General features: G+C 50.4%; 3 protein-coding genes across 3 annotated transcripts; 2 read left to right on the top strand and 1 right to left on the bottom strand.

Annotated features, from left to right (window-relative positions):
* Positions 1-1355: 1355 nt before the first annotated feature.
* On the top strand, positions 1356-6600 carry KDM8 (lysine demethylase 8). Its single transcript, XM_082199375.1, has 7 exons — positions 1356-2334; positions 2782-2951; positions 3661-3793; positions 4197-4238; positions 5178-5327; positions 5829-5921; positions 6191-6600. The coding sequence occupies exons 1-7, from the start codon at positions 1801-1803 to the stop codon at positions 6353-6355; spliced, it is 1287 nt and encodes a 428-aa protein (XP_082055501.1). The 5' UTR covers positions 1356-1800; the 3' UTR covers positions 6356-6600.
* A 1035-nt stretch (positions 6601-7635) lies between these two features.
* Positions 7636-13175, bottom strand: NSMCE1 (NSE1 homolog, SMC5-SMC6 complex component). Its single transcript, XM_082199404.1, has 8 exons — positions 13035-13175; positions 12036-12179; positions 10821-10942; positions 10312-10389; positions 9700-9846; positions 9465-9581; positions 9101-9221; positions 7636-7941 (listed from the first exon to the last, which is right to left on the bottom strand). The coding sequence occupies exons 2-8, from the start codon at positions 12169-12171 to the stop codon at positions 7850-7852; spliced, it is 813 nt and encodes a 270-aa protein (XP_082055530.1). The 5' UTR covers positions 12172-12179; positions 13035-13175; the 3' UTR covers positions 7636-7849.
* Positions 13176-13351: 176 nt separating this feature from the next.
* LOC309519220 (uncharacterized protein) lies at positions 13352-19145 on the top strand (the record flags this gene model as incomplete). The annotated part of the gene is made up of 5 exons (XM_082199992.1): positions 13352-13506; positions 14271-14818; positions 15213-15322; positions 18466-18610; positions 18983-19145. Exons 2-5 carry the CDS (start codon positions 14808-14810, stop codon positions 19143-19145), a joined length of 429 nt encoding a protein of 142 aa, XP_082056118.1. The 5' UTR covers positions 13352-13506; positions 14271-14807.
* Between the last annotated feature and the right edge of the window lie 5116 nt (positions 19146-24261).

Here is a 24261-nt window from a genome sequence, read left to right as displayed (position 1 = left end):
TTTTGGGGGCCCATCTAGCCCAGCCTCCTGTTCTCACAGTGGCCAACCAGATGCCCCTATGGGAAGCCCAAAAGAAGAACCTGAGCACCGAAGCAGCTCTCCTGGATCAAAATTCATTGAAGTGAGCGGTGTGGAGGCCAGTCAAAAGAGGCTGTTCTTGGAGATCTGAACAATGTTGAGGCAAGCTGCTAGTCCTGTTGAGGGTGCAGAATACAAATGCACGCATGGTAGAAACTGCACTGCCCAGGCCATGGGTAGGCAAACGAAGGACCAGGGGCCGGATCTGGCCCAGTCGCCTTCTAAATCCGGCCCACGGACGGTCTGGGAATCAGCGTGTTTTTACATGAGCTGAATTTAAATGCATCTCTGGGTTTTTGTGGGGCATAGGAATTCGTTCATCCCCCCCCCCCAATAGTCCAGCCTCCCAGAAGGCCTGAGGGACAGTGGACCGGCCCCCTGCTGAAAAAGTTTGCTGACCCCTGGCCCAGGCAGTACTTGACACCGAAGAAGCAAGGAAATAATGCCTCAATACAACGCCCTGGAAAGCCTGGTCTGCTTAATTTTTTCACCATCCCTCCTCAGATGAGCACAGGACGATGTAAGTAAAACATACAAACAAAATACAATAAAATGGAGCTAAAAAACATATTTCAGCAAAAAGATTCTAAACATGCGCTGCTAGCCTGCAAATGAATGTGGGGGGAGGGACTTGGCAGTAGGAGGGGGTCGGGATTTGTCCGTCTCTCTACTGTACTTCGGGGGGGGGAGGAAGCGGCAGCCCGGGGCAGGAGCCGAGGGCGGGAGGTCGACGCCTTCGACCCTCTGGCGGGGAAGGGGGGTGCTGAGCCCGGGCAGAACCGCTGCCGGGGGCAGGGGGCCTTTTTGCTACAGGGAGAGGCTTCGCGCAGGGCTGCAGCATTGCACCTTTGCTTCGCGTGCACAGGCACTCAAGGGTGGGCTGCACTGCAAGACTGTCGTGCCCCGGCAGCCCTCCCTTGGTACGAAATGTGGGGAGAAAACCGAGGGGCTGCATTTGCATTTTCAGAGACCGGGCGAATGTTTTAAATGTTACAAATAAACAGGCGGTCAAGAAAACAAACATGGATGGACTCCGAGTGGAGCCGCCTCTCCTGGCGGTTGGGGAGGACAAGACGCCTGATCCCAGAAGCCGCTCTCCCCAGGGCTAGTCTATACGTTTGCAGTTCTACGGTAAACGAGCGGCCCCTGCCGCGCGTGAGCTTAGAGGAAATGAGGCCGGGGACGCCTGTGGGCGGAGCAAAGGGAAAGGGCGCTCTCGTTGCGCAGGCGCGGGATGCGTGAGAACGCTCCCATAAACTTATGTCAATTAGACTCCCGTGCAGAGTACACATTTCTGCTTGTTCATCTTTGGAGGCGTTTTGGTTTCCCGCGGTGCCTGGATTTGCGACGCCGCCGTAAGATTAGCACTGAACTTCACTGCAGGGCTGTTGTAAGAAACACTTAGAAACGCTTGATCACGGCTTGCGAAATGTGGAACCCGGAAGTCCCACACCCCCAAACCGGGATTGTGTTTGTTTCTGTGCTCTAGAGAACCGGCATTGTTCTGCGCAGGCGTGTGGCGGGAGGTGAGAAAGACACCTGCGCAGCCAAGTAGAGCCTCCCTGTCCAGGGGCAGTCTACCTCCAGCGGCCCAGCTCCTCCGCCCGCCGGGTGGCATGGAGCTTCCCTGTCCAAGGGCAGCTCACCTCTAGTGAGAGGGCTCCTCGTGGCCCCTGAGTGGTTCTCTCCTCCCTGCCTCCTTCCCTCCCGCCGGGCCCGGCCATGGCTGCTGCTTCGGAGCAGGAGTCACCAAGTGCTGCTGCCTGCTGGGCGGCGGTGCGGGCTCTGCTCCCGAGCACACGGGCCGGGCTGGGGCTGGGATCGCTGGGGCTGGGGGCGGAGGGGGCCCGCGTGGCGCTGCTGCTGGAGGAGGCGGCCGCCTTGGTGTACCCGGGCGATGCGGGCGAGGAGTCTCTGGGCTCGGAGTCTCTGGGCTCGGAGAGAGCCCGCCGAGCCTGCCTGGAGCTGGGCGAGCAGGTCTGCGACTACTCTTGGGAGCGGCTGCACGTGGGCCCGTGGCGGGCGGTGAGCGCCGTGTGGCGGCGGGCGTGGGCGCTGGGCTGCCTCTTCCGCGTGCTGAGCCTGTGTCGGGCACGAGGGGCCAGTCGGGAGGCGCTGCGCCTATGCGACCTAAGCCTCCTGCTCGGCGCGCCTGTCCTGGACGACGTCATGGGCAGGCTGGTCCCCGTCCTCCAGCGGCACCTGCCATCCGAGGAGCCAGCAGCGACAGCCCGCGCCAGAGCACCCCCGAAGAAGGTACCAGCTTGCCAAGGGCACCCTTGCCCACCCCCTTCCCGTCTGCAAGAACAGCTCCCCTCTCCTCGAAGGCGAGCCTCGCTGTAGCTGGATCGAGCAAAAGGCGAGCCCGTCTACTGCAGCCTCCTGTTCTTGCAGGATGGCCAGCCAGGTCCCCCAGTCGGGTGTCCCAAGGGGAAGCCCCCAGTCCCTCAGAAGCAGCACCCCAGCTCAAGATCAACCCCCTTCTGCGGTCTCCAGCAACTGGTCCTCAGAAGCATTGCCGCCTCCCGCACAGCAGAGCCCCTTTCATGGCCAGTGATGGCCTTTTCCCTTGGCACACCTCAAGGACTGAAGCAGATTAAGCCTTCCTTTTCCCAGTGTGTGCAGGTGCAGTGTGGCCAACCCACACTGAGCCCCCTGCCAGTGAAACAAGAAGCAGAACTAACCACCTGCTCCTTGTTGCAGAAAATCCGGACGGACATCACCCCAGCAGCCCCTGCTATAGCCCCAGAAACTGCTGTCCCACAGCTTCTCTGCCCATCGCTGGAACAGTTCCGGGACAGTTACCTAACCCCTCAAAAGCCAGTTGTCTTGGAGGGGGTTGTGGACCACTGGCCTTGCCTGAGAAAGTGGAGGTGAGGGCAAGAGAGCAGGTAGAGGGTGGGTGGCTGCCTCCAGGACAGGGAAAGGTTTTGCCCAATGGAGGCAGCATCTGCTGCCAAATTATTGGGTGTGGGGCTGGAGGGGCTCCTGACATCATGCATCCTCTCCAGTTTGTCTTCTGTAAGAGGATGCTCTCTCTGCCCCTGAGCTAAAGGCAGGAAGCCTGTTTTGGGCCTGCATTCTGCACTGCTGGAACCGCAGGGCTTGATTTTTGCCTGTGCTCAGTTTAGCTTTTGGCTACCATAATATTTGCCCTGGCAAGCCTGACAGTGAAATTCCAGGGGGTTCACAGAGGAGTGGATCAGAACTTGTGCTATCAGGAAAACACAGCGAAGGATCGGAAATTACACCAGCCTGACCTTTCCCTCTGCCTGCTTGCTATTCAGGTCAAAGTTCCTCCAAGGGATGGCAGATATCCCAAGATGTATGATCACAGGCAGATTGTAACAGAAGTAACTTCATCTGTGAGTTACTAGACGGTGCCCTGAGCCAGCCAGGTCAAATACTCAAAAAATACACAAAGTGTTGCAAGTTCCCGCTGGCACTTCCCCCATGTAGGAGAGGAAAGAACAAAAAGAACTGTAAACCACTCTGCCTGAGGAAGAGGGAACAGGGCCTTTGGAAACAGGGTGGGCACACAGAGAGAGAGCCCTGCCATTGATTCTTCTTCCTTTGTTGCAGCGTGAGCTACATCCGCCAGGTGGCCGGCAGCCGCACAGTCCCTGTGGAGCTTGGATCGCGCTACACAGATGAGGAGTGGTCCCAGACCCTCATGACCGTGGATGACTTCATCAGACAGTATATTGAGAATGAGGTCTGGTTCTTCTCCCTCCCACAAAACAACCTGGCTGGGAAGAGCAGGACAAATTATGCTGGGTTGAGTTTGTGTTAACTCCATTGTTGTATTCCGCCCTGGGAACCCAGCAAGCAGGAAAGGTGTCTCCTTAAATAAAATATTAGTGAACTTATTTATGTGAGCAACTGCCAGCTTTTGAGTAACATGGAAGGCTGCAATGAGACTGGGAAAGGGAGGGCAAGCCTGGCAGAGCTCCTTGGGGTGGGGAGCAGGGAGCTGACCAGTGAGTGGTAGAGTTTGTGGGCTGGGGCTCTGGACTCCCCACCAAATTGTTTGCTGCTGTTCAGTTGACTTTTCTGTATGTAGAGGATTTCCACTCACTCCTCTCTCTCTGTTGTTCCCCCCCCCCTTCTGTTTGCAGGACCACAAGGGATACCTTGCTCAGCACCAGCTCTTTGACCAGGTAAACCAAAGGGATAGTTCTTCTAGTTCCTATTTGATGGGAGGAAACAGATGCCGGGTTCACCAGAATGCAGTGAATTTCCCACCCCCAAAATTTCATATCTGGAAATGATCCAAAGTGCCACCCACGCCTTTCAGGGAAGCATTTCTCTGGAAACTCCACCCCAGGCATCCTCCACAGTCCATGGGAGGAGGCACGTGGGCCAAACAGGTTTCAGAGACGTGTGCAAAGGGCTGCGAGCATCACAGTAGACCTCTCCTCTCGTAGGTGTCCAATCCACTTGGTGGGAAAACTCCTTCCTGACTCAAGGTGGGCTGTCTGCCAAAACCCACTGAGTCACTTCTAGCTAATCAAACTCATGTTGTTTAATGCCAGCCAACATCCTGTTGCCAGCTGTTCTCCTGATGTCCTGAGGAAGCAGGGGAGGAGGGAACCCAAGACTGTATAGAGCAGCTCCCCCCCCCAACCTGGCCCCAGCAGAGAATCCCCATAACAATTAATGCTGGAACATAGGGAGACCTTGTTTGGTTTGAATGCTGTCCCTTCGCCACCCACACTAGTAAAGCCTTGGCTGAGGTGCAGGATCAGGCCTTTTCTGTGCTCTGACCCGTCTTGCCCCTTCCTTGATAGCTGCCTCCTGGCACTTTGCAAAGCCTCTTCCCTTTTCTGCAGGCATTTGCTTTGCCCAAGTGGTTGATGCCTGAAACTCCGCCTTTTTCTGTTTCCATCCTTTGCCTCACCATCTCTTATCTTGTGGTCTTGTTTTAATGGTTGCCATGAGCCATCTTTGGATTATTATTATTTTATTTATTTGCCACTTTTCATCCGAAGATCGCAAACAAAATAGACGGCAGGTTATAAATGCTTTAAATAAATGTCAAGCTTGTGTACGATGAGAACCTCTTTCCCCGCTTTCCTTTCTAACCAATTTTCTGCCAGATCCCAGAGCTGAAGCTGGATATTGGCATCCCTGACTATTGCTGCCTGGGTGAAGGAGACGAAGAGGACATCACTGTCAACGCCTGGTTTGGTCCACCAGGGACTGTCTCCCCTCTGCATCAGGACCCGCAGCAGAACTTCTTAGTCCAGGTAGGGCCTCCGTGGCAGCCTGCAGTGCGGGGGCTAAGGAGGGCAGTTGCCAATCAGAGGCAGGACTTCTGTATCCTCCTGCCTTTCAAGGGAGGCTGCTTCCTGCTCTAGGGGTGGCAGCAACAACAGTCACCAGAGGAAGCTTCCCTCTAGTTACCATGGGAAGGCTCTCTGCAGCCAGAGATCCCAGTTTGGGAAGCTGATGCCAAGGGGCTCCCTGTCTCAGGTGGACTGAGGTGCTGATGGGCTGTCAAGGAGAAGAGCAGAGAGGGAGTGCTGAGAACTGAAATTAGAAAGGCACTGGGGCAGGGGAAAGTGCCTATTGTTGGCCTGCAAACTTTGGACGGGGATGTCTGGGCTCCTTTTTCTGCAAATGATGGCAAGACCCCATTTGCAGAAATCCTGTGTGTCAGGGCACACTCCGGACACCAAGCAAAGGAATGCTAGTTAGAAAAGTTGAGCTTGGATTATTGACAAATGTTTCAACATTCCTTTCTCCAGGTAATGGGACGGAAATATGTCCGTCTGTATTCTCCTCAGGAATCTGAAAACCTTTATCCACATGAAGGCCACCTCCTTCACAACACCAGCCAGGTGGGCACCTAGTAAAGTCGGTTCCTCTTAATGTGGGCTGAATTATTCCATGAAGCAAATCATGTTCACCCTAAAAATTGGCACCGTATCCTATTTCCCATCCCCAACTGCATCCAAGCTCCCAACACTCACCTCTTCCCTGCTTCCCTCCACATCCTGCCCCTCTCTCCTGTCACCTAAATTGTAAGCCTCTTGAGGCAAAGAATGAGACAACCATGGATAGTCCTGTCTGAATTATATTAAGACAGCATTTTCTCTTTCATTTCCAGGTGGATGTGGAAGACCCTGACTTGGTGAAATTCCCCAACTTCAAAGCAGCTGCATTTCAAGATTGCATCTTGAGCCCTGGAGAAGTTCTGTTCATCCCAGTTAGCTACTGGCACTATGTGCGGTCCCTGGACACAAGTTTCTCCGTCAGCTTCTGGTGGTCGTAGCGTCTGCTGGGAACAAGGGAGGACTCTTCTGCTCAGGGACTTCAGACAAGATGAAGGAAGGAGCTGCCAGGAAGCAGCAAGGGCTGTGACACACAGTTCAACTGCTGTGGTTGAGGATCAAGGGCATCAAAGATGCAGTTTTCTGAAGGGGCTAAAATAGTGACTTGTCCCTCTTTGGGTTTTATTAAAAAGGGCTCTCTTAAAACCTTTCTCAAAGGACAACAGAATACAAATTAATATTTAAATTATGTGTTGTGAATTCAATTGCTTTTGCTGATCTAGCACAACCTGCTTGGTCAAGGGAGACAGAAAGCTCACCATTTTGATTCTATTTTCTTGGTGGAGGCTCTAATGAAACTGATGCACTCATGACTAGAGCCCCTGCAATACATGTTGGGCAAAAGGTTTCTTGCATTGCAGGTTGGACTAGATGACTCTTGGGATCCCTTCCAACTCTACAATTCTGATTCTATAATACTGCTTTACAAAGTCTGAAGGGCTCAGATCTTGTGCAAGATGGGCAAAGAAGTCCTTAGTCATGGCGGAGGGAAGTCTCTCTGTAGATTCATCATGCCCTCACCAACCCCACAAATGCAAGTTACAAGGAGGAATTGCGATTTCTTTAAATTTGGGGTTGGGGGAGGGCAAAAGTGTCTGTTTTCCACACAGTCCAGAGTTCAAACTCTGCCTTCTGAAAGTAGGGCTAGGAACAACCCCTGCTGGGGACTGGAGCTTCCTTTGTTCATGAGAACATGAAGAGCCTTCTTGGTCAGGCCAGTGTCCCATCTAGCGCAGCATCCTGTTCTCACAGTGGCTGACCAGACATCTGAATGGGAAACCCGCAAGCAGGACCCAAGGACAAGAGCAAATCTCCCCTCCTGTGCCTGCCAGCTACTGATTTTTTAGAAGCATTGCTGCCACGAAATGTGGAAGGAGAGAGCCTAGCCTTCCTGGCTAGTAGCCATTGGTGACCCTCTTGTTTTAGAGCCATCTCTAGGTTACTGGCCCCCACTGGCTCCTGCAGGAGAGAGTTTTAACTATGTGTTGCATGAAGCAGTCCGTCCTGAATCCTGCAACATTCAGCTTCTTGAGATGCTCACAAGTTATGGTGTTCCAAGAGGGTTACGTTATCTTTCAAAAACAAAAAGATACCGAGGACAGCTTTGGGAAGGAGCAGAGTTGAGGCCCAGTCACCCTCATAAGACCTTTAAAAACTTTGCTAAATATACGGTCATGCAGTTGCCAGGAAAGGTATTGTATGTGCTTTTATAGCTTGAAAATAAATAAAAACCCTGTATTTTTTATTTTAAAAAAGCTTTACATAAATAGTAAAAAAGGAAAGAAAAAATTGTGAGACAGGCTGGATCCTGAGGAAAAAAATATATCACAATATATGCATTTCAGACACTTAAATTATGCAAATATAGAGCAGCTGTGCTGGGCCCCAGTAACAGTTGCTTGTCTGTACTTCTCCAACAAGGGTCTGGAGAAGTCTTACTGCCGCCTCTGGGCCATTGGGGAGGCGGCACTCCTCCGGGTCTCCTGTGGAGTGCTTGAGAGCCCAGAAGGTCCTGGTAGGTTGATCTCTGTGGTGGAGATGGAAAAATACAGAATGGGCTGAATAAGAGTTTGATTACCTTACCATGGCCTTTGGGACCATTCCCACCTCCACTTTCACCCTCGACCCATTTATGTACCAGTTTCTGACAGGCAGAACTTTCCCTGTTGGCCAAAAGAAAGCCCGACCCAACAGAGATCCTTTTCCCTCCCAGCCTGAGGGCAAGAAATAGAATCCATCAAATGAGATGAAATTTGGCTCTAGTTTGCTAGCTGCTTCCGGGAGGGTGAGCTTTCCGTGAACTTTGAGAGGGGGTTCTGCTAGAAATCTAGAAGAATACATTCTACAGTGGTACCTCGGATTAAGTACTTAATTCGTTCCGGAGGTCCATACTTAACCTGAAGCACCACTTTAGCTAATGGGGCCTCCTGCTCCTGCCGCGCTGCCGGAGCACGATTTCTGTTCTCATCCTGAAGCAAATTTCTTAACCTGAAGCACTATTTCTGGGTTAGCGGAGACTGTAACCTGAAGCGTATGTGTCAGGGAACTGCCATCGGAGGAACAGGTGGTGGAGGGGCTCAGGGAGGTTGGGAGAGAATCAACAGCTGAAGCAGGAACCAGCAGGGGGAGGAGTGGATCTCTGAGGGAATGCGAGCAGGTGGGAGGGCTCAGAGACACTTCCAGCGAGAACAGTGGGGAGGTATCTGAAGCTCCCATAGGGAGACCCACGCCTCGCCGGAAACTGTCACGCCGTGAGTCCAGAAGACGTGTTTCCGTTAAGGAACTCTTATGCTGGAAACGATTCCGAAAACAACCACTGTCGGAATCTGCAAGTGATTAGAGCAGACATGTCTGAGGAGCTCTGTCACACACAGAGGTTTGTGGGGTTGCACAAACTCTGAGGGACTACGATTTTACGCACAAGCAGCTCATCATCCCATCACAGTATGTAACCCGAGGTACCACTGTACACAAATGATCCTCTTTATCTCATATGCAAGAAGCTGTATCGCTTCCAGGAAATCTGCCAGTTCACTAAAGCAAAGAAGTCCTTGGGTTAATCCCAGAATGTCATGAAAGGCAGACAGTGGACCAGAAGGAGAGCAGGCTGCTGTCGTCTCCCCATTCCCACCCCTGGCACGAAACTGGTCATGCTTTTCTGGGGAGGCACTCTTCAGGGGTGTTACCTGGAATCTGATGTGGCCAGAACTGCTTGCAGTTAGGGCAACGAGGTTCCTTTTGGGCTTGGAAATATTTGGCAAGGCAAGGCAAGTGCATGGCGATTCCACAGTCCTCACAGACTTGGCTCTGAAAGGGAAAAGCTGCTGTGAATGGGAGGCAGATGGCCTTTGTAAGATGATCAGCCTCAGGGCTGAGCAGCAGTAAGGCGCCTGGAGGCCAAGGGTGGTTAACACTAATCAGCCTCTCCACAAGGCTGGTTTTAAGCTGCAGGGGAGGTGGCACTGCACAGAGGAACTCCTGGCCACTGCTCCCCCATCCCCAAGCCTTGCCCATCCCACATACACCACCAGCTGATGTGGGCCTCCTGACCTGGATGGAGAGGCTGTGGCAGACGTGGCACTTGCGGGCAGAGTCCTGGTAGTGGCGGAGGATGTACTGCTCCAGCTCCAGGACGCAGCGCAGGTGCAAAGTGTACTCTCCCTCTTTCTGCGAGAGAGCAGAGGCCCAGTTACACCCCTTGTGGCTCAATCACCCCCACATCAAGGGAAGGCAAGGGGGCCCAAGTGGACCTGCCCACTCCAGCTCCCCACCCACATTCCCGTACCTCGGAGAGCCACTTATCCTGCACCAGCCGCTGCAGTACTAGCTCAGCTTCCAACTTCTTCATCTTCTTTGGCTTCAGCTGGTCAGCCAGGTTCAGGATCTCCGTGGAGGAGGCAAAGCCGTTGCTAGACAGCACAATCAGATCCATCTGCAGATGGAAAACCCCTTTCCTAAGTGAGCAAAGGACATCACAGGGGCCACGTCCTTCTGGCCAGCTAGCAGGAGGATAGTAGACTCCTGGCTTTGTATTTCATTAAGCCAATGCTTCTCCTTTTTTTTTTAGGCAAAAAGGTGCCGGTACTCACCATGAAGTTGTGACAGTAAGTACCGCACTTATAACATGGGGGGAGGTGCCGGTATTGTGTACCCCCAGAAAAAAACACTGCATTAAGCACATTGGATGCAGAGGGCTGCATTTCACCCTCCCAAGACCCGTGAGATTCCCAAAACATGGACAAGCTAGGGAGCAGAGGCCAAGTCCAGAAAGTGAGTCCCCCCGTGGCTACTGGGGGCCACTGAATCTGGGCCACTTAGGAGGCTGGCCAGCAGGTAGGCAGGCAGCAATCTGCTACAGATTCAGCCATGTTTGCGCACTCAAGGTTTCCATGCTTACAGTCTTCTTGAACAATTCCAGCTCATTTTCAGAGTAGTCGCTTGCCATTAGGGTGATCTCAGTTTCAGCCAGATTCACCTGGGGGAGAAAGCAAGTGTGATAAAGGAGACACCGGGCAGCTTCTGAGCTCCTAGCCAAGAGGATTCTTTGACGCTGTCTCCCTGGCAGCCACAGCCCAGACGTGGCTGGCCCCTCCCATGGGCAAAGCTTCTTTGAAGGAGGCAAGCACCAAGCCTTACCTCACTGCACCAGGAATCCCCTTGCTGGGCTCCTTTTTTATTCCTGCAGCTATTGGCTCATCTCAGTTCCTGTGGCAGAGCCTCCAGCCTCTGGAGCAGTCCTGCCACCATCCAGCAAGGGTGTAGAATGAGGGGAAGGATGTGCCTCTTGGATTCCTTGTCAAGGGGACATTGTGATCCAGCAGCAGCATGCGACTCTCCCCAGATCCCACCCTTCCCAATTTCAAATTACAAGGAAAAGACACCAGGTGACAGCCAACCCTGCCTTACCAAAGCATAATATGTTCTCCCATTTTCTTCCGATATTCCTTTCCTGATCTCCAAAGACAAAGGCTGCAGCTGACCATTCAAAGTGTTGATGAAGTCATCCAACTTATCAGGTGCATAATGGACTGTGGAGGAGGGAAAATAAAGAGAGGTGAGAATATAAGGAAAAGGAGAGCAGTCACATAACAAGTTCACAATTTCCATTGATTCCTATGGGAACATTTCCAATCCAAGATTTATCCAATCTCTCTCCCCACCCCCATCCATGTTTTCTTCCTGAAATGGCTGCAGCCGACCAGCAAAGGAAAAACTGTTTTTTTTTCCTGATCCCTCTCCCCCACCCTCCCTTGTTTCTGGCTAAAAATGGCTGTCACTGACCAGCAAAGCACAAACAAGGAAATAAGGAAGCAGGCAGACTTTGGCTGTTTGGATATATGAATCTGAGGTGTGTATAGTGAGTTTTGGGTACTAACTCCTCATGCTTGGATAAGTGAATTTTTGCATAGCAAGTGTTGGGAAACAGGACCTGCATGCATATTTATTAGTCATCCCCCACCCCCCAAAAAACTGTAATTCAAAATCACTTAAAAAAAAAAATCTCAGCTAAAACTATCATCTCTCTAGGGTCCAGCTGGCCTACAGTTCTGCTTGCTTTTAAAAAAACAAAAAGCCCCCACACCCGAGACTGCTAACTCTTGGAGGCAGAGGGTGGAAAGGGGGCACTGCCAGACCCTGAGAGGCTCTTCATTACACACTCGGAGGGAGGGGAGGGTCCCCTTCAGTCTCCCTCTCCTGCCTCAGTTCTGACACTGGCACTGATCTAGGTGAAAGAAATCCCTGGAGCCCTGGAAAGGAAGAAAGGTTGTGGATCCTTTTGATGACAAATTACACCCACCCACACCCTGTGCATCACATACACAGCTGACCTTTTGCACTGAACTCAGCAGAAGATGGAACGGAAAGATGGAACAGCTTAAGAGCACACAGGAGAGGATGATGGTGGAGGGGAATGCCATAATGCCAGCACCGCCTTCCCTGCTCAGCTTATCAAAGAGCAGAAAAGGATCAAATGTGGGGAGAGGGGCTGAGTCTCAAGATTACTTAGCACAGGTTTTACTTACACACACAGCCCTTCCTGCCTCCTTTTCCCTTCCTGAGGACTAGTCTGCTACCCAGCCCTCTATTAATCTCTGCCAGTGGACTCACTCCCCCACTCACCCTTGTGCAGCTGGCAGTACAACTGGTGTAACTTCGCAGCTTCAGGCCTCTCCACAAAGCCAAGAGTTAGGAAGGCCTGCAGAAACCGGCGGTGAGCATCATTCAGGTTGGTGCCCAGGGCCAGGGCCAGGGCCATGTTCAGGACTGCAGGATGGAGAAAAACAGCTAGATAACAGGGCCGTGAACAGCATTCCTGTCCCCCTCTTCCTCTCCCTCCTCCTGGGGATCCTTTCGGTCTCATCCAGCAGGCTCCCTAACAAACTCACTGTGCAGAATGGCTTTTTTTAAAAAAAAAATTCTCAAATTTGTATACTGCCCATACTCTGTAGATCCCGGGGCGGTTAACAGCATAAACATGCAAGATAAAAATACAAAATATGCCATAAATAAATCACAAACCCAAACCCCATCACACCCCTTCCCTTTGAAATTACAGCTTCCTTGACACAAAACAATTGCTACGTTCACTTTTATGGGGTTGCTTTTAACATTTTTTTTTTTAATGTACTTTGGGTCTCCTTTGCTGACGGCTTAGAGGGGGCTCCTCTGGGGAATGCAGAAAGGGGAGGTATGAGGAGGTCGGGGAAGTAAGTTTTAAGAAAATAAGGTTTTGAAATTATACTTGTTCTTTTTTTGTTTGTGTTTGTTTGTATTGTTGTGTTTGATAAAATTTGTAAAACTTTAATAAATATTTTACTAAAAAAAAAAAAGAGGGGGCTCCTCTGCAAACGTCGGGGGGGGGGGGGGAGCCGCTTCCAGCCTTGCAACTTCTTCATGTTTTTGGCGATCACTCGTAGCCGAGTAAGCTTGTCTTGGCATTCTGCTCCGCCACACCTGGGGTTGTTGCTGCTGCTGCTGCCCAGTTTCCGGTGTGTCGGCCCCTGTCAGGGAGGCAGGGAGCGCCGCTGCCGGCTTTCCCAGCACCCGCCCTCCGCAAGCCACTTTGCCTTCCCGACGAGCGCGAACACACGTGAATCCTGCGCGTGAGACGCTGCCTACCTTGGCTGGGGATGACCCGGAAAGAAGCTTCTGAGCGTGGGCAGAGTGCAACCACTCGGAGAGAAATGAAGGGGTAAGCGGGTAAGCGAGCGCGCCTGTTCCTCTCGGCTGCTGCTCACCTAGCGGAGAACGAGAGCTGAAGAACAGGAGAGAAAAGAATCCGCGGGAGAAAAGAGCTTCCGACGATAATGGCCACGCCCTCTCGGAGCTCTTAGCCAATGAGCGAAGTCACAGCCGGATTGACGTTTGGAGCGGGGAGAAGTGCAGGGCCTCAAGATAACAAAGTAGAGAGGGGCACGCTCATGGTTTGTAGAAGGAGCGTCCTGGTTCAGTTAGGTGGGGGGTTTTTTGGAGGGGGGGGGGAGATAGTGCTGCCCGCCCCATAAGGGCGTGGGGTGGGCTCAGACACTCAGAACTTCAGTATAACTCTGAATGGTCGCAGTCCAACCGTTAAAGGAAAAGTCACTGCAAAGTCAGGGCTCAGGCTTATTTTCCCTCACGTATTAAAAAAACCACCCAGCTGATGCAACTACTGCCCAGCCATAATACAGTGGTACCTCGGGTTAAGTACTTAATTCGTCCTGGAGGTCCGTACTTAGCCTAAAACTGTTCTTAACCTGAAGCACTACTTTAGCTAATGGGGCCTCCTGCTGCTGCTACACCGCCACTGCACGATTTCTGTTCTCATCCTGCAGCAAAGTTCTTAACCTGAAGCACTGTTTCTGGGTTAGCGGAGTCTGTAACCTGAAGCATATGTGACCTGAAGCGTATGTAACCCGAGGTACCACTGTACACGGTATGTTTCCGAGCACAATTCAAAATGTTGGTGCTGACCTTTAAAGCCCTAAATGGTTTACCTGAAGGAGCATCTCCACCCCCATCATTCAGCTCTGAGAGCCTTCTGGCAGTTCCCTCACTGTGAGAAGTGAAGATACAACATTGGTGCCGACTCCCCGGGGCTCTGGGTGCCTCAGCACCCGCAAAATTCCCCATGAAGGGGCGAGGCACCCACAAATAGCGGCACCAGGGCCATGCATGTTGCATGGCACCCATGGTTGTGGGGCTAAGCTGTCACTCGGGGGGTGGTACAAGGAACCAGGCAGAGGGCCTTCTTGGTAGTGGCACCCACCCTGTGGAACACCCTCCATCAGGTGTCAAGGAAATAAAGAAAAATGGGAATTTTAGAAGGCAGATCCATATAGGGAAGTTTTTGATGTTGGATGTTTTATTATTTAGGCGACATTGTGGCTGAGAAAATGGAGGTTCCATCCACTCGTATTGGTGAGTGAATGTGTGTGAGAGAGAGCACTGCAATGTGGTTCAACTTTTGCTATCCAGGCTCCTGAAGCATTGAATTGCTTGTTTGAGGAAAATGCAGTCAGAACAAGGGGGGGGGGGTCTCTAAATTGTAGTAGCAACTTAGCAGAGGACCATCGGCTTTCTCGCCTGAGGTGGCTGGGAGAGAAAGAGGGTGACTTGTGCATGAGGGGGATTTGATCAAGAAAACACCATCCCTCACTCCTCCATCTCTCAAAAAGCTCTAGAAACCCGCTCCATGGCTGTTATATTCTATTGGGAGTTGCTCTGCCTACTGATCTGAAATAAAAGGTTCCTAAGTTTAAAACCAGCTCTGTCCACATTCAGAGGTGCTATACACTGAGTTGCTGCTGCTGTGCCCCCAGGCAGCAAAATCCCTGGGCTGAGCCTCCCTGTAGAAGCGACCAGGCAGCATTAGCAGCAAGTACAGCAAAGCAAAGAGACCTGGAAAGCCACATGGAAAGGGGGTCAGTAGTGGTGAGTGTTTTGGGGCCCTAGCATTGAGCCCCCTTGGCCCAGTCTCCTCCCAGCTACTCATAGAAGCTGAAGGCCTGAAGGGCAGGACAAGTGGTTGGCCACAGCTGGGTGACTGGCCAATGTCTCGTGGCTTCTGCCTGTTGGATGCTGGCTATGACTGTTGCAAAGGGGCTGGGCCTTGCTCTCAGTTGGGCCTTGAATAAAAGGGGGGCTCCCTAATCCCTTCACACAGGTAAGCGGGTGGCGTTCCGTAGTGAAGATCGCTCTAGGGTTCGGCTAAGCCTGCAGAGCCCCCATTGCCTGTGGCAGTCTACCTCCACGGGCACGCATCTGGAGGCGGCCAACAGGCTTTCAAAAGGCATCAACGTTGTTGTCTCTTCCCAGGCACATTCCATCACCAGCTCTCCGGATGGCCAACGGCAGGACGGGCCTTGGGGGGCCCCAGAGGCCTTGCCTCCTCCTCTCCGTCTTCCTCGCCTGCTCGCTTTGGCACAGTAAGTCTCCGTGGAGGAAAGCTGCTTCCCTCTGCAGGAGGGCAGTTGGGCAGCCAGCCGGGCAGAGAGCGAGGCCAGGAGTGGCGGCGGAGACCTTCCTGCCAGGTTTCAGCTGCCTGGAAGATTTCCAAGGCTTGGACGGGTTGAAATGGGCTGAGGCTGCTTGGGTCAGGTTTCCAGGAGGCCTGCTTTTCTGGTATTGTTGGGGGTGGTGTGGGAGTGAGTTAAGACTTTTTGCTGGGTCTGGGTTGCTCTGGGTTTTATGACTGCATGGTGGAAGCCACCTTTGGAGACTCGTTGCCCTAAAAAGTGGCTTTTGAAACTCTGCAATAAGCCAGAAACCCACCATCCGGCCCCATTTCTTCCCCTCTCCATAAGTGGGCTGCATTCCTCTCACCACCATCAGCATATGTCCAGCCATAGTCATTGGGTGTGCGGGGGGCAGGGCAATGACTTGGGATCTTAAGTTGCATTATCCATATTATCTACACGGACTGGCAGCACTTTAGCTGTGATTCCTGCACTGCAAAGGGGCTAGGTGACGTCACTAGCAGCAACCCTACAGTTCTGTGATTCTATGAATTTTCTTGAGTTCATGGGTGCTCCGTCTGTCTCCCCCCTGTTTTCTTCAGGAGATCCTTCCTACTTCTCTTTAGAAGTGCAACAGTATAATTTTTCCGGTATATTGGGCAGATGTTGTTCTTTCCCCTCCCCCCTTAGCAGACGAACTCATTGGGGGAGTCCAAGGAAGCTAGATGTTGGGAGACAAAAGCAAAGTCTTCCCCACACATTTAAAACATTATGGGACTCACTTCCACAAGTGATGGCATCTAACTTGGGCAACTTAGACAGGATGAGACAAATTCATGCAGAAAGAGGAGGAGGAGAGGGCTGTCAGTGGCTACTAGCCACAATGACTGTTTTCCCTCCGGTGTCAGAGGCAGTAAATGCCTCTGAGTAATGCCACTTACTGGAAACGGCAGTGGGGGCAATTGCTCTTGCTGTGCCCAGGTCCTGTTTGTGAGCTTCTACCCTTTGGGGCATCTGGTTTTGGCCACTATGGGGACAGGAGCCGGAGTGGTCCTTCCTCATGGCTGCTTCCATGTTGAGGGAGTCGACTTGGTCTGCCCTGAGATTTCAGGGGATGGAGGAAGAGAGAGAGAGATTTCCGAGAGTGTGGGGAAAAGGATGGCATATATGCTGCCTGTTTCCTGGGCTGAGTGAATTGCCCTCTTGGGGAAAGTCCAGTGGGTGGCATGGGTATAGCAAAAGAAATCAAGTAAATCAATAAAAAGTAACCCAGGTTCTGCCCCCCCCCAACATAAAGCCTGGCCACTCCCATGGTAGGGAGCAGGGTTGCCAACTTGAATAAAATATGGCAGGGGGGGAGCCCAAACCCCATATAATTGATCACATGATCCGGTGCACCCACACCATTTGAATGGCAATATCCATCAACTTGGGGGAGGGCAGCCCTCTCAAATATTTTATCAGTGAGACCAAAGCCCCCTCTGCCCCTTAGAGTTGGCTCCTATGGTAGGGAGCAAGAGCAAGGGGGGGCTCAGGGAATTGAGGGGGAGAAGTTGGAGATCCACACTTAGGTGAGCATGAAGGGGAAAGGGTTTTATTTATTCCGTGCTGTGCTTCTTTCCCCTGCTTCAATAAAATTCCCAGGGCAGCGAGCTCCTAACATTTCAACGTGCAACAACTCCAAATGGAAAGCCCCCTAAAATGGTTCCTTGTTACCAGAGCTTTCTTCAGTTCCATCTTGAAGGAGGCCACTTGGTCCACCCTGAGATTTCAGGGGATGCAGGAGAGAGAGATCAATATCCCAGAGTCAGTACAGGAGAGCGGCTGGGCAGTTGGGAAGGGCCTCTCACCTTTGGGAGACAGACACTGCCCCTTCCCTGGGGGGGGGGAGGTGCTAGTCCTGTGGCTGTTTCATTTCTGGAGGGCTGAGTAAGCTGAGCTGGAGATGTCGTGGCACAATCTGGAGCACAGCTGTGTTGCATAGGAAGTGGCTCAAGGAAGCAGTCAAGGAAATGAACCGAGGGGCACCACTAGCTCAGATAAGCTGCGTCCTGCTTGCGCATTTCGCAAAGCAGGGGGAGTGAACCTGGATAGAGAAAAGTTTCCTTCTTTCTCTCATAATGCTAAAAGTCAAGGACATCTAGTGATGCTTAATGTTGGAAGATTTAGAACAGATAAAAGGAAGAACTTCATCCAGCACAGAGTTAAAATGTGGAACTTGCTCCCACAGGAGGCAATGATAGCCAACAAATTTGATGGCTTTAATCCAATTTCAAAGAGGGCAGGACTGTCAGTGGCTACCACCATGATGACCATACTCTGCCTCTAATCAAAACATGGAAACCCTTCCAAATCCCATTTGCAGGAAGTAGAGAGTCTCTTGTGTCTGAATACTGCTTGCAAGCTTCCCACTGGGGCATCTGAGAGAACAGGATGCTAGACTAGATGAGCCCCTTTGGCCTGATCAAGTGACAGGGCTAGTTTCATGTTCTTAGGAGAGCTTTATAAACGTTGAGGGGAGCAACCCAATGCACCCAGAGGAGGAAAAACAAGCAGCAGTCAACATAGAAATTTAAGGCTTGTCCTTGGAAGGTCTTTTTTCTAAGGCAGAGGCAGAGTTAGCTTTCCAGACTCAGACAAAATGCATTCTCTACCCCAGGAGTATTTTTTTTAAACTATACACACACACACATATGCACACACACAAAACACACACAAAACACACACACACACAAGGTCCCCCTCGGCCAGACTCAGATCTAGGCTTTATTTCACCCTTGTCAAAGACACAGCTTGGCACACACAGGTTAAGAGCCTCAATGGCACCCATTTGGAGGCTTCACTCGGGGCAAAAAAACCTGGCTAGCCCCCCTGTAATTACTGCTGTGCCTGAAAAAACAGGAGTAGAGCAGAGATTCTATCCCTTTCTGCAGTGGAGTCTTGGAGGGCCAAAGTGAGGCTTTGCAGAGGCCCTTTCTGGCTAGGCCTCCTCTGAATATGTAAGTTGCATTGAGTAAAACATTCCTACACTGCTTTTCTCTGAAAATCTGGAGATGACGCACAACAGCTGGTGTCAGTCTGGCACTCAAGCAAACTCTTCTGTTTCTTTCTAGCCATATCCTCAAAGGACATCCAGCCACGTTGGTTCACAGACTATGACTCCGAAGTGGGTTGTTCCTGGGAAGTGGATGCCTCTACCGACTGCCCCAAGACGTTCCTCCTGCGTGTTGCAGCGAATAATCGATTCATTGGCCAAAAGTAGGTCATGCTATGAAATGTGAGAACTGCCACCCGATCTCCTCTTTCCTCTGTTGGGTGTTTTGGGTGCTGGTGGTACCCTCCTTACCCCTGTGAGTTTTCCAAACTCAGAATAAGAAACACAGGATCCAAAGGGTTTCTCATTCTCATTTCACTGGACCACTTGTGGTTGGAGAACTTCCAAGGTGCACAGATTTATGTCATCTGGCACGCTTGCAACTTTTCCTGGGGAATCCACAGCCTGGTGCAGCTGGAGGCATTGCAAAGCCCCTCTCTCACTTGGGCTGAGCTTTCCCAAATCAAGGCTGTGGCAGAAATAATCCGAGTGTTGTCTACTTTCAAAACATCTTTTAAGTCTTGCCATTGTTCCAGGAAATCATGGGAGTGTTCTCCTAAGAACAAGAGAGGCCTGGATGTGACCCCCAAGTGTAATTGCACCATTCAGTCTGAAATACGAGATAATTTCAAGTATCGTTTCTCACTGGAGGCCAATGGGAAAGAGATCTGGAAGACGAAGATTTGGATTTGGATTTGATATCCCGCCTTTCACTCCCCTTCAGGAGTCTCAAAGCGACTAACATTCTCCTTTCCCTTCCTCCCCCACAACAAACACTCTGTGAGGTGAGTGGGGCTGAGAGACTTCAGAGAAGTGTGACTGGCCCAAGGTCACCCAGCAGCTGCATGTGGAGGAGCGGAGACGCGAACCAGGTTCACCAGATTACGAGTCCACCGCTCTTAACAACTACACCACACTGGCTCTCAAGATTAACAACCTTCGTAAAATTGGTAAGGGATCCTTTGGTCTGCAAGATCCTTCTTGTGCATCCTTAGAGGCTGATCTGAAGAACAAGACAAGAGTAGCAGAATACAAGTGTGGTGGGCACAGATCATTTGTCTTCACGATTAGCACCAATCAATGCTGAGAGACCTTCCTTAGCCGCTCTGCAAAGTCACCACCTTAAACAGTGGCAGGTTTATTGTGGCAGAAACCTTTGCAATGGAGAGCCCCCTTCTTCAGGTGCCTGGAGGGGGATACTCCAGTTCTGGAGAGAACTTGGAGAGGTTGAGGTCTGTCCTCCAGGGTGAAAAGTCTGCCGCTTTGACCAGCCCTTCCTTACAAAGCAGAGGCCCATGTTGTCTTCCCTGAGAGGTGAGCAGGAGCCCCTTTTGCCTCCCCACATCCTTCTCTTTGTTGTCTTCTTCCCGAATGCAGTGAAACCCCGACAGCCTGTCAACCTGAACCTTGAGATGGGGGATGGTGGATACATCCTCACCTGGGAAGATGGCTATAATGATGGGAGCATTCTCCATAAAAATTCGGAAACAGACTATGAAGTTGCCTTTGGGCAAGACGGCATGCTGGAGGACAAGGTAGGCACACCTTCCCAGTATGCTCCTCTCTGTACAATCACCTGGAATAGTGCTGCAAATTTATTATTGTTTATCAGTTAATTACATTTATATCCCACCCTTCCTCCCAAAGGGAACCCAGGGTGGTAAGCTCATCCATGTTAAAACAATGCCATTAAAACAAAAATTAAAAATACTAAAACAACCACATACACTGGGGGGGGGGGGGAGACCTTCTGTGTCCTGAGCAGAGGTTGATGTTTCAGAATACCCCTCTCCCCACCCCCCTGCTCTGCCTCATGCTGGTTGACATGGCATCTCCCCTGCCCTTCCATGACACTTTCTTTGGGCAGCTCTGCATGAGAAAGTGCCTTCATTGTTCTCTCTGATGTCTATCAAGGACCATTCACAGAATCCATTTGTTCTAGTGAAAGTCATTGCCCCCCCCCCACCACCACCATATGCACACAACAATACATATGTTCAGCTGCTCTTTGTGGCAAAATAGACAGGCAGATTGCCCTAGTTGCCTATGCAGACCAGTGTGCAGAGCTGCATTTGAGAAAAGGGCAGTATATGTGGTTTTCAGCCATCACTACAGGAGTAGCATTTATTAATTTCTAGGGTTTATCCTAAATCTATAACAATATATTTGGCAGATGATTTTATGCCCCTCACAAGTGGGGCACACATAAGAACAGTGTGTTGGCTTTTATGACTTCTCAGAGTAGACTGGCTTGAGATCAGGGCCACCAGCCCCAAGCCATTGCTTTCCTTTGGATCACAGAACCTAGGGGAGGGGTGGCAGATGCAGCCTTCCAGGCCTCTTTCACCGCCCCATTACTGTTCCACACACTCCTAGTTCTTTGGCTAGGCTGAATTGCATCTTTTCTTCCTTGTCTGGATGGAGGAATGAGCCCAACCCTGGGTCCCTGGCTGTGGCTGTCCCCCCACCCCTCAGGTGAGAAATGGCCAGGCTCAGGAGGAAGGAGATTCTTCTGCCCTGGAGCCTTCTGTCATTTGGTCTCAAGCCCTTTGACTTCATCTACAAAGCTTTCATTCCCTTGTCCATTGCTACATAAGAGTCCAAAAGCAATTTTCTACCATATCCCAAAATTATCTCCTTCCATAGAAAGTTGAGAAAGAGAAGAATTCCACTCACCAGAAGAACCCCCTCCCAGTGTTTTCCTGTGGTGTGGGAAGGACCACATAATGTAAACCTGTTTGCTTCTCGTTTCCCCCCCCCCCTCCAAAGGCACGCAGACGCATGACGACGGACATGCAACTTAAAATTTCCATAGGGAGTCTCATGCCAGCAACAAACCATTTTGCTAAAGTGCGCCAGAAAAATTATTTCCTCAGGAACAACTGGAGTGATTGGAGCATCCCGATATATTGGCAAACAGATGGGTGGATCGGGTAGGGCACCTGTTTATTATTAGCAATGTGTTGGCATCCCTGTGTGTTCTGGGCTCCACATTGTGGACTCTTTATTTCTAGATTTTGTAAACCTTCTGGATTTGTGAAATATTCCGACCCCACCCACAGGAATGCTTGTGCATCATCCGGCCCCTTTGAGTGAGCGACAGCATTTCTCTCACATTGCTGGGGTCTTGCATTTCCAGTCAGCTAGACATCAAATTAATATGCAGGCCTCTCACTTAATTCAGTGCAATTCTCTGCTGTAGACAATACCTCTTTCTGAAGTCACCCCAATGATTTTTATTGTTTCTCATTTAAATAAAGACAAGAACACACAACTACATTAACTTGTCCAGTAGTCCATTCTTATTAAATTCCATACGTAGTACATAGTGCACATGCAATAAGTTATGTATTATCAATTCAAGTAGCCTCTCCACAGAGATTCCTGTGTTGAAAGTGGAATAAAAGTATCTTCCATCTCATTTATAAAGGAAAAGAAAGGAAGCCAACATCACCAAAAGTGTCTATCCTTGAAGTGCCTTTAATTACACTTTTGTTTCCAATATTGGGCTATTGTAAATTGGGCTGCTGATAACAGAAAACAATACTAGGGGAGCACCAAATTATTAACCCTTTTCTCCTTTCAGGCAGAAATGGGTGGAATCTGTGAGCTTAGCATCCCCTTTTCAGGGGATGAAGCCTGCCAAATTTCACACACAGAGGTCCAAGGTAGTTGTGCTTGGCACCCTTAAAGTTGATTTGGAAGGAATAACTCATTGGGCCCCCTATGCCTCTACCCCTTCCAGGAACTGACTTGGCAGGCAGCACAATCTTTGCAAGGCTCCCGCCTCATACCTGGACTGAACTATATTAAAGAGTACACTAACACAGGCCATTGCTGTCAACCTTCCTTTTTTTTGCGGGAAATTCCCTTATTCCAGCGCCGCTTCCCGCTATCTCGGATTGTTAGATATCCCGTATACTGTCCCCGGGACAGGTGAGGCTGCTGATCCCTTATTTTCAAATCTGAAAATTGACAGCTATGACACAGACTTTGTTGTGCATGTGTGTTTCTGTGCCACGTACCGTAGTTCCTCAAGAACACGCCTGAAGATGGACAGATACCAAACCACTGTTTCTCACAGATACATGCTGACCTCAATAACACTGAAATGAACTGCAACTCAGGCCAGAACGAGGGGTGTGGGGTGAAGGGGAGCAAGGTCATTCTGAGGAGATGGGGGTGCTGTGCATGCGAGAATCCTCTTTTACCTTCCCAGAAACCCTGTGAAGTACGCTAGCTTGAGAAATGGCAAGTGGCCCAAGGTCCTTGGATGAGAGAGATGCAGAGGCCAGGGAAAGGACACCTCTATGCTCAGTTTTATGCATCACCCTTTGGATCCCCCAGGAAACTCACCAAACGAAACCTGCTGCCTCCTGGACCCGGGTGTGTGCAGTGCAAGTAAGCTGAATGCTGAACAGGACACAGTACAGTCTGCATGGGGTCTATTCGTAAAAGCAAGACTAGGGCAGTGTCAGCAGGTTCCAGGAAGCCCCCTTTCTTCTGAGATTTTTGGAGTGATCTGTGTTTGTTTGAGCCCAGGCTGGTGGGAGGGGTTGAGTGGGGAGATGTATCCGAAGGTGAAGGAATTGATAGCAGCATTTATTTATCATAAACTAGTCCTGATGCTTTTATTGTGTGGTTCTGTAATACCTGTCGCTTTCAGCATACTGCTTTAGAGTTCACATAGTTATTTTTATATATACAGTGGTACCTCTGGTTAAGAACTTAATTCGTTCCGGAGGTCAGTTCTTAAGCTGAAACTGTTCTTAACCTGAAGCACCACTTTAGCTAATGGGGCCTCCCGCTCCCGCCGCACCACTGCCACACGATTTCTGTTCTCATCCTGAAGCAAAGTTCTTAACCCGAGATGCTATTTCTGGGTTAGCGGAGTCTGTAACCTTGAAGCGTCTGTAACCTGAAGCGTCTGTAACCTGAGGTACCACTGTAGTCAGGGAAGGGTCATTGCAGCTCAGTGGTGTCTGCTTTGTATGTATGTAGAAGGTTCCAGGTTCAGTCCCCAGCATTTTTTTAATAAAAAAAAATTGCATTTAATCTTTATTGATTTTTCAGTATACATCCCAATTATCACTCTCCATCAAAGATATAGTAAAGTAACAAGACTTCCCTCCACCTGAACGTGGGTCCTCTACAATTCTATATTAACTGCTTATTGAATAACATCTAATTTATATTTATCTAATATATCCATAAGTTATGTCACCTTGCAGGAGTCATTTCAGATTTCAGATGTTTACAACGATCTTTAAGGCCTCGTCTGTATTTGTCCCATTCTGTGTTAATTTTTTGGTGGCCATGATTCCTAACTTTCCCCATTAGACTTGCCATCTCAGCGTACTCAAATAAATTTTTCTGCCATTCCATTTTTTCCCCAGCATCTCTAGGTAGGGCTGAGACACACCCTACCTGAAAGCCTTGGGGAGCGATTGCCAATCAGTGTAGACAATGGTCTGACTTAGTACAGTATAAGGTGGCGTGGCTGCCTATCTATAATTAGGCAATACAGAAAAGGTCTAAATAAGGAAGATCCACTCCAGCACACTGGCTAACTTGTCAATGAGTAACTGCATCCCAATGACAGTACTGTTCAGTGGGAAGAGGAGGTGCATGTGGAAACCTTGATGCAAGCACCAGTTAAGCAATTTCCTACCTTTCTACTTCCAAAAAACCCACCTCTTCCTTCTTAGCACCCCTCCTGGGCCCCATAGACTCCTGCGTCTCCCCCCCCCCCCAATGATCTACCTGGTCAACTTTCACCTGCTCTTATAGGAAATGTAATAAGAGTAGATGAGCC

This window comes from Podarcis vaucheri (assembly GCF_965113315.1).
Source record: "Podarcis vaucheri genome assembly, chromosome: 14".
Taxonomy (NCBI): domain Eukaryota; kingdom Metazoa; phylum Chordata; class Lepidosauria; order Squamata; family Lacertidae; genus Podarcis; species Podarcis vaucheri.
Note: the sequence above shows the minus strand (reverse complement) of the source record. Positions and strands in the feature narration are given on the sequence as shown.